The 15,268-nt window shown below is 37.9% G+C and overlaps 1 protein-coding gene across 1 annotated transcript in view; it reads right to left on the bottom strand.

The window, feature by feature from the left end:
• Fbxl13 (F-box and leucine rich repeat protein 13) overlaps positions 1-15,268 on the bottom strand; it is a 205,898-nt gene that overhangs the window by 1,036 nt on the left and 189,594 nt on the right. The window contains exon 20 of the mRNA XM_027926292.2: positions 7,878-8,041. Within this exon, the coding sequence (XP_027782093.1) occupies positions 7,878-8,041 (164 nt within the window). The remainder of the gene's footprint in view (positions 1-7,877; positions 8,042-15,268) is intronic.

Genomic DNA, 15,268 nt, shown 5'->3' with positions numbered 1-15,268 from the left:
TGAGTTCAGATAGGGCAATGAAAATGGAAAAAGCAGAGATATGTTAGTTTAAAATGCTGTTAATCATAACCAAACTCAACAAGGAGACAACCAAAGCATTGCTAATTCTGCCTCTTACCACATTGCTTTTTGGCTAACATTCTTGCACTCACACACGATTTATATAAATTTAAAGAATAATTTGAGTAAAAGTAATTGTTATATACTAATTTCTAGTTCAAAACTACCATCTTCTTGTGCTAAAACTTGGCAAACAAGTGTCGTTTCTTAATATTTATTCTTAAAGTATGAAAATGGTAAATTATGGTCAAAAATAAGGTTTTATACTGTTAATTTAAAAAATCTTTTTAAAGGAGCTATTCTATTTTAAACATCTTATATAAACCTTTGTATGTCCTCTAAGTAAAACATTATTATATAAAAAGAATAAGCTTGTATCTTTTGCTTTCCCCATATTCTTCTGATATTTCTTTTTTTTCAATTCTATGGAATTGAGATTACTGTACCTCTTCATATATCTTCTGCAAGATTTCCCTCCAAAGACTTACCAAAACAAAATACCAAGTGTTGGAGTAAATTGAGGCATAATACATTGGCATCACCAGTTTCAAAGGGGGGAGATACTATCCCAAGCAGCAGAACTTCGTTGTTAACCTTCATCCCATCTCTACCTGTCTAAACTTTATCCATCAAACTCCAAGCCAATCTAGCCTCTTGTATAAAGATTCGACCCAATGCGTTCCTTCTCTGAACTTCTTTAGGAAGTTAATCATATAATTAATTTCTTTCTAATATAGAACCTCATGGCATTGTTTATAATTTTGAACTTTGTTATTTTTCTTTGGTTTAAAAAAATAGTAAATTATTTAAGGCCATAATTTCTTTGTCTCTCTGTGAAACCTAGCATTAACAGCCAAAGGAAGAGATTTCAGCAGCTGACACTGAGTGTGAAAGTCCTTTTAACTCTCTTGACTTCTGCTGGTTTGCTGGTCTAGAAGAGGCATTCTTAGGTCCCTATTTCCAATTCCCTCCTGACCCTTGTCCTTTGGATCAGCTCTGGACACACATACAGTAGTTCACAGTTGTTCATTTGATTCAACACCACTGACACTGATTGTAGTACCAGAGTACTATAGTTAGAGACAACAGAGGCCTTGGCTATAAGAAAAGGAAATGTTTGTTTTAGAGAGTAAAGGATCTCCAGGTAGTTGACTAAATTATATGTTACTTTTAGTTTCATAAGAGCAACAGTTTTTGAGGGTTCTAGATAGCTGGTGTGAGGATAAGTACAATTATTGCTAAGTTTGATGATGTTTATTTTGGGGGGTACCAGGGATTAAACTCAGGAGCACGTCACCACTGAGCCACACCCCCAGCCCTATTTTTGTATTTTATTTAGAGACAGGATCTTACTTAGTGGCTTAGTGCTTCAGTTTTGCTGAGGCTGGCTTTGAACTCACAATCCTCCTGCCTCGGCCTCCGCTGGGATTACACGCATGCTCTACCACGCCCAGCTTTGACAATGTTTATAAAATATCAGGTCATATAGTTCCTCAGTCAGCTTTAAGCCAGGGTTAATTTGTTGGTATCTGTGGTATAAAAATAGTAATCCAATAGTGGGGGAGCCTTTTCAGACCCTGGGGTTTGTAGAATGACAGTTATATCTTATGGTGGGTGCTCTCTTGCAAAAGAACTATAGCTAGCTAGTTTGCTCATTGACCAACAAAAGTTTGCTCCTCTTCTGGTTTAAAAACACTGGGATGAGCCAAGCTTCTTGTTTTGCAAAGTTAGTGTAGTGTTTCCAGATTATAGTGAGTATGGGGAAATTTGTTGATAAAGCCATTTCTTCTGGAAGCTGTGATTGCATTTTAAGGACTGCAAACATATTTTCATGTTAAAAAATGGATTCAATTATTGAGCCTCTTCCCAAATAAGAAAAATTTCCTCTTTCCTAGAAGCCAAAGGTTCCATTTCACCCATACAAAACAAAACACCTTAGTTGAGGGAACAACACTGGCCCTGGCAAGAGCAAACAACAAATAAGGGACTAGAGATTTTGTCTCTTGTTTTGAAGGGTCCATATTATGGTTTGGATGTGAGGTATCCCCCAAAAGCTCCTGTTAATGTGGGAGTATTCAGAGGTAAAATGACTAGATTTTGAGAGCAATAACCTAATCAGTCCATTTTAGTTTGCATGGACTGACTGGGAAGTAACTGTAGGCAAATGGGGTGTGGCTGGAGGAGGTGGGTCACGAGGGTCATACCCTGGAAGGGTTGGTTTTATCCGTGGCCCCTTCCCTGGTTCCCTTTTCTCTTTCTGTTACCTGACCTCACCATGAGCTAAGCAGCTTTCCTCTGCTGAACCCTTCCCCCATGATGTTCCCCTTACCTTGGGCAATGGAGTCAACTGACTTTGGACTAAAACTTCTGAGACCATGGGCCAAAATAAGCTTTCTCTCCTTTAAGTTGTTCTTGTCAGATATTTTGGACATGCTATGAAAAAGCTGACTAAAATAGTCCACAGACACTGTGCATTTCCAGTTCCACTTAAGGATCTAAGTGGAAAAGGAAGCTGCTCTGCAGCCCCTAGAGATTGCCCCAAACAGCTGCAAGCAGTCAGGCCTTACCATTTCTGTAGTTGAAGTTTTGAGGCCAAGTATTTCAGGAGCCCCCCGACTGACAAACAGTACCCTCTTTTAGATATTGGACATAAAGACAGATGTTCTTCGAGCCTTTCAATTTCAAACACTGGAACTCTTCCAGTCACTCTGCAGTGAGGACTGTCTTCCATTGCTAGACAAAGATGTAATCAAAGCGCTCTAGGCCTTTTTCCTGCTGGAACTGAGCCAGGACAGAGCTTCTAAGAAGACTAAAAAGTGGTAGTCTGACCTCTTTAGACAAAGAAATGCACAGAACAAGCCTGCCTTCTTCTAGGCATTAGGGCCAAGTCTCTACCTGCTTCTTGTTGATAGAGACAGGCAGGCATTGTAGCAGAAGACAAATTAGGACTTGTTGCTGTCCTGACTTAGATAAAGAGATTTTCTAGAGATCTAGCTATAATTAGAATTTTGCATTGAGATTTGGGAACAAGGCCCAAGTAAATATAAATTCTGCCTTGCTTACGTTTCTTTGTGTGTGTGCACATGCATACACACACACACACACACACACACACACACACACTAATCTAGGAACCCTGCAATAGAACTGAGTAATTAATGGTACAATTGGGCTATTACTGGATATCTTGGGTGTTCTTGGCCAGACACCATATTAATCACTTGTTAATATCCATACCACGATTAAGTTTAAAGAGTTCCTTGCCAGAAAGTCTTCATTCTACCTAAAATTCCTCTTATTAAAAGTTCGATAATATTATCTCCAAAAATAGTGATTGGCAAAATCACTATTGATTAAGCGATGAGATGCTAAACTCCTTTGAGTAGTACATTATCCATTAACACTGTCATCTTGCCCAGAGTTAGCTGTTTAAAAGTTCAGCAGGGACTCCAAAGACCTTATTTCATGGCGTCTTCCTTAAATGATTTTACTGACATTTATATCAAAGTTATCTCCAGACTTATCAGAGTAGATTGAGTCTCTACCCTGCTTCAAAAATTTTCAAGGAGTTGCTCCTTTCTCTTTGACCCAGCTCCAATTAACTGCCCTCTTCTTACAGACCTGGACTCAGGGCATGCCTGCTTTACAAATAATTTTCCTTCCTCCCTCCCTCCCTCCCTCCTTCATTTCCCTTCTCTTCCCTTTCCGCACACCCTTGGACCGGAAACCATTTCACCCTCAAGTGACAAGGGCCATGGTTCAGCTTATTCCATGGCTACTTAATTAAGAAAGTTTATTTATGAAATCTACATGCTTGGGGTAGTTTTCCTCATTTCCCTTTCAGGGGATTTGTCACTGATATACAGAAATGCCTTTGACTTATGGGTATTGATTTTATATCCTGCTACTTTGCTGAATTCATTTATTCTAGAAGTTTTCTGGTGGAATTTTTTGGTCTTCTAGGTATAGAATCATATCCTTGGCAAGTAGTGCTATAATTTGAGTTCTTATTTTCCTATCTGTATCCCTTTCATTTCTTTCGTCTGTCTAATTGCTCTGGCCAGTGTTTTAAGACCTATGTTAAATAGTAGTAGTGAAAGAGGCATCCCTGTCTTGTTCCAGTTTTAGAGGGAATGCTTTCAATTTTTCTCCATTTAGAATGAAGTTGGCCTGGAGTTTAGCATAGACAGCTTTTATGATGTTGAGTTATGTTCCTGTTATCCCTAGTTTTTCTAGTGTTTTGAACATGAAGGGGTACTGTATTTTGTCAAATGCTTTTTTCTGCATCTATTGAGATGATCATATGATTCTTATCTTTAAGTCTATTGATGTGATGAATTACATTTATTGATTTCCATATGCTGAACTAACCTTGTATCCCTGGGATGAATCCCACTTGATCGTGGTGCATGATCTTTTTGGTATGTTTTTGTATCAATTTGCCAGAATTTTATTGAGAATTTTTGCATCTATGTTCATTAGAGATATTGATTTGAAGTTTTCTTTCTTTGATGCGTCTTTTCCTGGTTTTGGAATCAGGAATAGTCTCCTAAAATGAGTTTGGAAGTGCTCCCTTTTTTTCTATTTCACAAAATAATTTGAGGAGTATTGGTATTATTTCTTCATTAAAGATCTTATAGAACTCAGCTGTGTATCCATCTGATCCTGGTCTTTCTTGGTTGGTAGGCTTCTGATGGTATCTTCTATTTTATTACTTGAAATTGATCTGTGTAAATTGTGTATATCATCCTGATTCAATTTGTGCAAATTATATGACTCTAGAAATTTTTTGATGTCTTCAATATTTTCTATTTTATTGAAGTACAAGTTTTTTGAATAATTTTGGATTATCTTTTATATTTCTATAGTGTCTGTTGTGATGTTTTCTTTTTTATCACGTATGTTAGTAATTTGAGTTTTCTCTCTCCTTCTCTTCATTAGCATGGCTAAGGGTTTGTCAGTTTTATTTATTTTTTTCCAAAGAACCAACTTTTTGTTTTGTCAACTTTTTCAGTTGTTTCTTTTGTTTCAATTTCATTGGTTTTAGCTCTTATTTTAATTATTTCCTGTCTTCTACTAATTTTTGTGTTGGTTTGTTCTTCTTTTTCTAGGGCTTTGAGATGTAATGTTAGGTCATTTATTTGTTGACTTTTTCTTCTTTTAAGGAATGAACACCATGCAATGAACTTTCCTCTTAGTACTGCCTTAATAGTGTCCCAGAGATTTTGATATGTTGTATCAGTGTTCTCATTTAATTTTTTAACCTCCTCCTTGATGCCTTTTGCAACTCATTGTTCATTCAGTAGCATATTATTTACTCTCCAGGTGTTGGAGTAGCTTTTATTTTTATTTTATTGTTGTTTTCTAGTTTCATTCCATTATGATCTGATAGAATAATGAGGAAAATTACCCAATTTACAATAGCCTCAAAAAAAAAATACATGGGAATCAACTTAACGAAAGAGGTGAAAAACCTCTATAATGAAAACTACAGAATGCTAAAGAAAGAAATTAAATTAATTAAATTATTTCCTTAGAAGATGGAAAGATCTACCTTGTTCTTGGATAGGCAGAATTAATATTGTCAAAATGACCATACTACCAAAAGCAATATACAGATTTAATGCAATTCCAGTCAAAATCCCAATGTCATAGAAATAGAAAAATAAGTCATGAAATACATCTGGAAAAATAAGAGACCCAGAATAGCTAAAGCAATTCTTAGCAAGAAGAGTAAAGCAGGTGGCATCACTATACCAGACCTTAAACTATACTACAGAGCAATAGTATAAAAAATGGCATGGTATTGGCACCAAAATAAGATTGGTAGACCAAAGGTACAGCATAGAGGACACAGAAACAATCCACATAACTACAGTTATCTTATATTAAACAAAGTCACCAAAAACATACATTGGAGAAAAGATAGCCTTTTCAACAAATGGTGCTGGAAAAACTGGAAATCCATATGTAATAAAATGAAATTAAACCCCTCTCTCTCACCATGCACAAAATTCAAAGTGGATCAAGGACCTAAGAATTAAACCAGACACCCTGCACCTAATAAAAGAAAAAGTAGGCCCAAATCTCCATCATGTTGGATTAGGCCCTGACTTCCTTAGACTCCAATAGCACAAGAATTAAAATTAAGAATCAATAAATGGGATGGATTCAAAATTAAAAGCTTCTCAGCAAAAGAAACAATCAGTGAGGTGAGTAAAGAGCCTACATTTTGGGAGCAAATTTTTACCACACACACATCAGATACAGCACTAATCTCTAGGATATATAAAGAACTCAAAAAATCTTAACATCAAAAAAAACAAAAACCCACAAATAACCCAATCAATAAATTGGCCAAGGAGTTGAACAGACACTTTTCAGAAGATGATATACAATCAACAAATATTTTTAAAAATGTTCAACATCTCTAGAAATTAGAGAAATGCAAATCAAAACTACTCTAAGATTTTATCTCATTCCAGTCAGAATGGCAGCTATTAAGAATATAAACAACAACAAATGTTGGCGAGGATGTGGGGCAAAGGGCACACTCTTACACTGCTGGTGGGACTGCAAATTGGTGCAACTAATCTGGAAAGCAGCATGGAGAATCTTTGGGAAACTGGAAATGGAACCACCATTTGACCAGCTATCCCACTTCTTGGTCTATACCCAAAGGACTTAAAACCAGCATGCTACAGGGACACAGCCACATCAATGTTTACGGCAGCACAATTCACAATAAATAAACTGTGGGAGCAACTTAGATGCCCTTCAGTAGATGAATGGATAAAGAAAATGTGGTATATTCACACAATAGAATACTATTCAGCATTAAAACAGAATAAAATCATGACATTTTCAGGTAAATGGATGGAATTGGAAAATATAATGCTAAGTGAAGTTAGCTAATCCCCAAAATACAAATGCTGAATGTTTTCTCTGATATAAGGATGCTGATTCATAATGGAGTTGGTGGATGCATGGCAGGATCAGACGAACTCTAGATAGCACAAAGGGGAGGCAGGGGAAGGGAGGGGGTATGTGGGTAGGAAAGATGGTGAAATGAAATGGGTATCATTACCCTAAGTACATGGATGAAGACATGAATGGTGTGACTCTACTTTGTGTACTACCAGAGATATGAAAAATTGTGTTCTATGTGTGTAATAAAAATTGTGATGCATTCTACTGTCATACATATCAAATTAGAATTAAAAAAGTTTTTTTAAAAATAAATGCTTGGACCACATTCTGTCCTTTAGACTTTGATAATGTTAATTCTTAATATTAATTTTTCCAGGTTGCAGAAAAGAACCTGACCTTTTTAGGGAATGTCAGGATTCTCATTCTGCACATTTCACAAACTATTTCATTAGGTCAATTAAAATACTTACATATTTTCACCCTGAGTAATAGAGGAAAAAAGATTTATTGTGAGCTTGTTTAATCCGATTATTTTCCTAGCCCTAGGGCAAATTAACTAAATGGATTGTACTTTGAGAAAGGAGCAGTAGAGGAAGAGCTAGAGATAAGCTACAGAGGCAGAGTTAAGCTTGGGACACCTGCTTGGTCAAGGAAAGGAAGGTGCTTAAAGTAGAAGGGCCACTGGGAAAGGGATATGACACCACAAAGACCAGTTTAGAAGAGAACTTCCACGCTTCTACTCAAAATGTTAGATTTAAGTAGGCAAAAAATAAACAAATGAAATTTCTTAACACTGAAAGCCATTGTGTATTACAAATGTCATAGCCATATGTTCTATTTCTCAGAAAGTCATTCTCAAAGCTCTTTGGGCTCAGCAGCATACTTACATGGAAATGTGTCTGCAGTATTGCATCTTAAGGATCCGGAGTTGTTTGCAGCCTACCTTAAGGTCCTCAAGGATTTGGTCAGTAAGTCGGATACAACCAGAGATATCCAAAATATGCAGGTAACGGCATTTTGCTGATAACATCTCTATTGCCAAGTCAGTAATCTGAACACATAGCCAAAGTAAGTACTGGTTATTCAAACTACCCTACAGAAGAACAATGTCTTAGTCAGTTTGGGCTGCCACAATAAAATATGGGCAGCTTAAACATCAAGTGTTTCTCAGATTTTGAGGTTGGGAAATCCAAAATCAAGGTCAATATCAGGATCGTGTGCCTGCACATTTGGTGTCTGGTGAGGCTTCTCTTTCTTGTTTGCAGATGTCTGCCACCTTGCCATATTCTCACATGGCAGTGAGATCATACATACCCTAGTCTCTTCCCATAAGGACAAAATCCCATAATGGAAGCTCCACTCATGATCTCTTCTAAACTGTTTACCTCCCAATGTCTCCACCTCCTCATATTGTCACATGGGTGTGTGTAAGAAAGGTAGAATAGCCAGGTTGCGGAAAGGGACAAGTAGGTGAGATAGATGTTTGGAGGCCAGGAGAGGAAGAAGAGCAGAAGCCACAAAGACAACACAAATCCCACCCAAGATGAAGGTCCCCACATCTTGTAAGTTTGACAAAAAGTTCAACATATGAATGAGGGGAAGGGGAGCCCAAGATTCAGTCCATAACAAGCAAAATCAAGCCTCTTGCAGATTCTTTCACCCATGTGATGAGCCAAGTTAGTGGTGTAATTCTATTTCTAAATAAGATAGAATAGCAAAATGTCTGCCACAAGTGGCAGTGATTTTGTTGTCATCTTAAAATCCACTGATTTGGATGAGAAACTTCATCATAATTTCCTTTGTGATACCTGTCACAGCAAAATGAGCAACTTATAAAATGTCATAGAGATGGGGCTTGGCTTTAAAATCCATTCTAAGGCTAAAATCCATTCAATTTGGAAAGGTATTCTTAATAACATTGTATGTTTCAAACCTATAAAATATAGGTTTGAATATAGATTTTTTTTCCCTGAAGTTAACTTGCAAATGAGATCAGATTCCTATGAAAAGGGTGTGGACATATCTGATGGATTGTGTGTAAGAAAGGTGGCATCATGGGAAAAGAACAGCAGAAGCCACAGAGACTATATGAATTCCACTCTCTGAGAAACTCTGTTGAATGTTCCCACATCTTGCAAGTTTGACCAGATGTTCTGCAGAGGTAATTCAACTCCATTTCTTAGTTTATTTCACTTACTCATGGCCTAGCTTTTGAATTTATAGCTGAGCTGAGACTTGCTGCAGAATCAACTAGATTACTCTCCCCAAAGGAATCTTTCTCCAACTGGATTTAATTTCTTATTTTATGTTTGAACATTCTAAAAAACATATGTCATGAGACTTGGCTTTTGTTTTTCAACATAAAGTTAGGAGAATTGTGCAGAAAAGTACTTCAGTTCAAAATATATGCCTTTTAGGTCTGCAAAAATAGATGGTGTCATTGTCTAAGCATGCCCTGTTTCCAGATCATGTTTTGGACCAAGGTTCAAATTGCAACTGATTCTAATGAAAATGCCTTCAGACATTCCTGCTGTACTCTGAGGCTATCATTGAAAAAAATAAACAAAAAAGTACTCAGCACTGTAGATGAAAGTAAGGACAATGAGATGACAGAAAAGTTCAGGGCAGATGGAGTTCAGGGTATTAGTAGGTTTTGCTTAATAATGAAAGGTTGAAAAGAAGCTCAATATTTCCTATATATTAAAAGTTCAAGATGCTCAATAAAGTAGGTGACATTTGGAGTATTTATGGATTAAGGACTGGGAACTGGGGATGGAGTCTAGCTACATTTCTAACTCAGAAACAAGGTCTGGTCCCAGGGCAGAGATTGTTATTCCCAACTCACCTCCCTTTGATTCTCTGGAAGAAGAGGCTTGATTTTGCTTGTTATGGACTGAATCTTGGGCTCCCCTTCCCCTCATTCATTTTGTAGTTGTAGATGGACAGCATGCCTTTATTTTATTTGTTTATTTTTATATGGTGCTGAGGATCAAACCCAGGGCCTCGCACCTGCTAGATGAGCGCTCTACCGCTGAGCCACAATTACAGCCCCTTGGCTTATTTTTTAAAGGCAGTTATTTTATATTTTAGAAATAACTTAAACACAGAGCCAAATATTAGCAAAAATAGCAAAGGAAAAGCAATTACATATTTATCATTTCAACATAACTACTTTTAATATTCTGGAGTACTTCTTAATTAGTGTAATTTAAGTTCTAGGGAATTTTTAAAGATATTCAACATACTAAACAACACAACTTCCCCAACACCCCTTCCCCTTGCCTTCTTGGAATGTGTTTATGCCCTATGAAGAAGTTCAGCTAGAAATGTAGCTAAATCATCTCCATCCCCAGTTCCCAGCCCTTAATCCATAAATACCCCAAATATCACCTCCTAGGATAAGACCATGTCAAGCAAGCAGATGCTATCTCAACAGAGGTCCCTGGACCAATCAGCTCTAAGTGGAACCAACAGATGGCAGCAGCTACATGGCAACCTTGGGTACAACCATTAGCAGAAGAATCACCCAACCCAGACCAGTCCAAACAGATTTTTTTTTTTTTTTTTTTTTTTTTTTTTGGTACCGAGGATTGAACTCAGGGGCACTTAACCACTGAACCATATCCCCAGCCCTTTTTCATATTTTATTTAGAGACAGGGTCTCACTGAGTTGCTTATGTTCTCAATAAGTTGCTGAGGCTGGCTTTGACTCTCTATCCTCCTACCTCAGTTTCCCAAGCCTCTGGCATGTGCCATCTGTCCACAGAATTGTGAGTATATTAAATGGTAGTTCCTTTAAGCTATCAAGTTTTGGGTGGCTGGTTACATAACTAATATATTAGCCAACAACATGTAATGAGAGTCTCACTGTTTCTAATATACTGTAATATGATCCACTGATCTTGTAACCATTTTGAAACCTTTGATTCTCCTATGACAATTTTTAAACTCCTAAACTGAAAGAATTTCCAAACGTGAGCCAGCTACACTAAGAAAATCAAGATGCAAAGGGTAGGTCTGTCCTGGGGAGTCCCAGATTCAGCAAACATCTTCTTTCTGTCCCTTTATATGTAAGTCTATGGGACTAGGTTGTCACTACAGTAAACATTGTCATTTGCCCAGTGCCTATACCTTTCCATTACTAATTTCCCCATCTGTAAATAAGATTAATTAAAAACAGACAATCGAAAAGTATTGTTAACTCTAATCTCCTAGTGTTATCAAAGCTCTGGAGACATTTCTGATAATGTTTGTGATACATTGTTTCATCATATTACCATGAGTTGGAGAGAAATGCTTCAGGCAAGAGCAGCAGGGTTTTGTGACCCGGTTCAATTACCTCCTCAGATCTGTGATACCTGCAGGAGAGTTCTCCTGCTAACTTTGTATCCACCCAGTTCTCTTCATTTTCTTGCTCACAGTTTTCAAGAATAACTGTAGGCTGTGATGGGAGCACAACATCCTGAGATGGAGTACTGGCTAGAGCAACCTGGGTTCTGTTCCAGCCCCCCTTGTAGTGATGTGTCTCTAGTGTTTCTGCTCAGTGTGTCATTTTATCCCTAGGATATAAACCCCACAGAAGGCTATTTTCTGGAGTTACTCAGCTGTGGTGCAAGTAGAATATGTATTGGAGACTTCATTCCCCCTGGAAGCTCTCCTGAGCCTTAGTGGACCTACTCTTAATGAATCTTAGGCTTCTATTGTCCCTTGCTACCTGCTTATAATAAACTGTTTCATGTGATTTATTGCATATGAGTGTGTTCTGTCTCACCAAACTCAGCCAAGTTGGTAAACAGCATCAGATGAACCTATGTCACATCACCTACACCTCCCTGACAGGCAGAAATGCAATTCCACAGCCCTGGCTGGGGTTTGGATAAGATTACTTTTTCTCCATCAAAGTGCATTGCAGAAATATTTTGTCATTGTTGTTCAGGGATTCGCTTTAATTTTTCCCTTCTCCCATGCCCCTCTGTTCTTTGTTTCTAATCATTATTAACTCCTACCTCAAATCATATAAGAATCAAGGATGACAATGTTAAGTAACAGAACAGTACTGAGGCCTCTGAAGTAGGTCCACAACAGCCAGCCTTTCTCCTGATTTGAACTATGTTTGTCTTCCTGGTATTTAGTGTGGGTATGATGAGGTCACAGTACTGAATCACTGTGGAGGTGAGGTGGCTGCTTGGGAAAATTGGCCTTTTAAGAGATATATAAAATAAACACTTAAAATTCACCTGTGGGCTTGTGGGAAACCTTGCATACAATGATGAGCCAAATACTGGTGTATTTTATGGCCCACTAAAGTAATGCAAGTGGAATAGATTGGGCTGGGCCACTGGAGATGAAGTGAGATGAGTTGAGGGATATACTCAGGTTGGCCCAAATAATGGTCACCACATTTTAATTAGGATACTTATCTGACCCACAATCTAATTAACAATTCAGATGGTAAAACTAAATCCTACTATTCCTTTACAGTGGGTTTCTGAAATAATCAGAAATAATCAGCATCTACTCCCGTTCCTGCCCTTAGACCTTTGATACACAGTGCAGTTTGTGACATCTTATTTATGTAACATATTCTTTAACTTCCAGGCTGCAACAGAATATCCCAATTTATAGAAAATTTCCCTCAGTTTCTTCTTACCAAAGAAGACAAAACAATCCTCTGCCCAATTTCCGGTTCTTATTGGAACCTTTCCTTTTCTCATCCTGCTACTTTCTTCCATAGTTAGTGGAGCCACTAAAGAGCTTGTGCCCATCTGTCCTGTTTTGCAGCCAGGGCAGTTCCCAGTAAGCTATGCGTTGCCCACGTGACCCTTTGCTATGAAACGGAGAGCCCCTGTCAGCTCTCACTGCTCAAGCAACAGTCAGTTTTCAGTGGTGCTAGTATGCAGGTTCCTTGGTCCAGCTTCTAGAACCAGGTGATGCTGAGCAGAAACACATCTGGTGTCCCTAGCTCTCTAAACAATTATGTTATTAAAAAGAATTTTGCTGTGAACTTTCTGGCTTAATTTTGTCATGGTTTACCATATGTCTTCCCCTACTGCCTCCTCCTCTTTATTGTTGCACAATTAGTTGTGGAAGATTTAGGAGGTTCCAGCATCCCTCTCTTAATCCACTCATCACACAAACTAAAAACACAGAAGCTGAATGTGTAGCCTTGCTAGAATACAGGCATCTTGAGAAATGGGGTGACACTGTATAAATAAAAGTCTGTGGGTGTGCACAACAGAAGAGAGTGAAATTGCTAATAACCTTGCAATAACTGAGGATTTTTTAAAAGATTTAAATATTTTTTAACTCTGTGTGTGTGTGTGTGTGTGTGTGTGTGTGTGTGTGTGTGTGTTGCTGGGGATTGAACTCAGGGCCTCACACATGCTAGACAAGCATTTTACCACCAAGCCACTTGCCCCAGCCCCTCAAGTTTTTCCTGTTACTTTGCTTTGGTCTTTTCCTCTCCATCTGGTAATCCTTGAGTGTCTGTTCATGATTAATAGTGAGAGCTAAAAAGTGCCTGGAAACTCTGAGTGCACAGTGTGGAGCTTCTCCACCATCAACGTCAGTGAAGGGTGGTAGGATGGTTGGTTGTTGGAAAACCCCCCAATGTCAGTATTTTTAGATCTTTCATCTTGGGCTAGCCAGGGCCTGCAGAGAAGAAGCTTCAAGTCTGCCTGGAGGAAAAGATCTAGTAGCCAATTTCTGGATACACTCAGGGAAAAGTGCCTGAGTGTCTTGCACTCAGCATTCAGTCACTACGTCCTCCTTTTCACTTTTGTACCCTCCGCTCACAGCTAAGCAAGCATCCCCCAGCCTGGTTGGGTGTTCCTGACCTAGTGAGTAGAGGGCAAGGATGCTGTTAAACATCCCACAATGCACAGGGTAACCCCACCCCCACTATAAAGAAATATCTTGCCTGAAGGATGGCAAGTTCAAGGCCAGCATGGGCAACTTAATGAGACCCTGTGTTAAAGTAAAATAAAAAGGGCTGAGGATGTAGCTTTATGCTAGAGTGTCCCCAGGTTCAATCCCCAGTGGAAGGAGAAGGAAAGGGAGGGGAAGGCAAGGGATCTCTAGGTTTCTGTTTGTGGTAGGATGGACAACTTCCCAGAGGTGTGCTATAGAGGAGGAAATCTGAGACACTGTGTGTTCTCAGGAATTTTTAAACTCGGTCTTTCTTACTTTAACCCCTTCTTAACATAGTTCCAGAGGTACAAAGTGCCTCCAAGTTAAAAGATTGTTGTGTAAATCAGATTTTTTTTCTCCAGCTTTCTTTACTGTTGTCTTAGGATTAAAGCTCTCTCATCATGTCTGCTAAATTTGTCCATCTATTTTCAAGCTCTCAAAATTTTGTTGCTCTTTTTCATGACCTATTTTTATTATCTACATGGGCCCTCACTCTTCATCTGCAGCTGTATTGGGGTTTCAAAACAAAATTATTTTTGTATATTGCAATCTACCATGTTCATCCAGAATCCAAGACTTCTAGTTCTTGATATGGGGATATGACCATAGTATATTAAGAGGAAAGAAAGTAGGTTAATGTGTTTTAGAAAGTATAAGTTGATCCTTTAAAAAAAAAAAGACAAAATTCAAACCTTCTGTTTGTAACTGTTTCTACCTCTTTGTACAAAGAAAAAAATCTATAAAAATAAGTATAAGGGCTGGGGTTGTGGCTCAGTGGTAGAGCGTTTGCCTAGCATGCATGCGATACTGGGTTCAATCTCTGGCACCACATAAAAATAAATAAAATAAAGGTATTGGGTCTATCTACAACTAAAAAAAATTAAAAATAAGTATAAATTGCCAACAATGGTTATGTTGAGATAATGGTGGACAATGGATTTTTACTTTTTCCTGTAAGCTTTTATATATAGTCAAATTTTTTTACAATGAATATGTATTTCTTTTGCACAGATGCAAGAAAAATGATGAAACTCAAAAATAAGACAAAAGATGATTGTATGATTTTTCAACGTCATACTGACCCACTTGAGGAAATCTCTAGGGTTTCCGTGCATTTGTTTGACATACTATTAGTACTGATTAAAGCCCAAACTCAGGGAAGTTACATGTTAAACTCAGGAAGCATTAGATGTTAACACTATGTTTTGAATGAAGAGAGATGCAAGTTATTTCTATCTGGTGAAACTATACCCTCAAGGTTATGGTTGTATTGTTTCGTTAACCATTAACCACTTTTTGATCTAACCTGACAATCAATCCAATAATCTTTCTTTCTTCAATTCCTATAAATACCAAGTTTGTTCTAATG

The sequence above is a fragment of the Marmota flaviventris genome, chromosome 1 (genome assembly GCF_047511675.1).
Source record: "Marmota flaviventris isolate mMarFla1 chromosome 1, mMarFla1.hap1, whole genome shotgun sequence".
In the NCBI taxonomy this organism is placed as follows: domain Eukaryota; kingdom Metazoa; phylum Chordata; class Mammalia; order Rodentia; family Sciuridae; genus Marmota; species Marmota flaviventris.
This window is presented reverse-complemented; position numbering and strand designations above follow the sequence as displayed.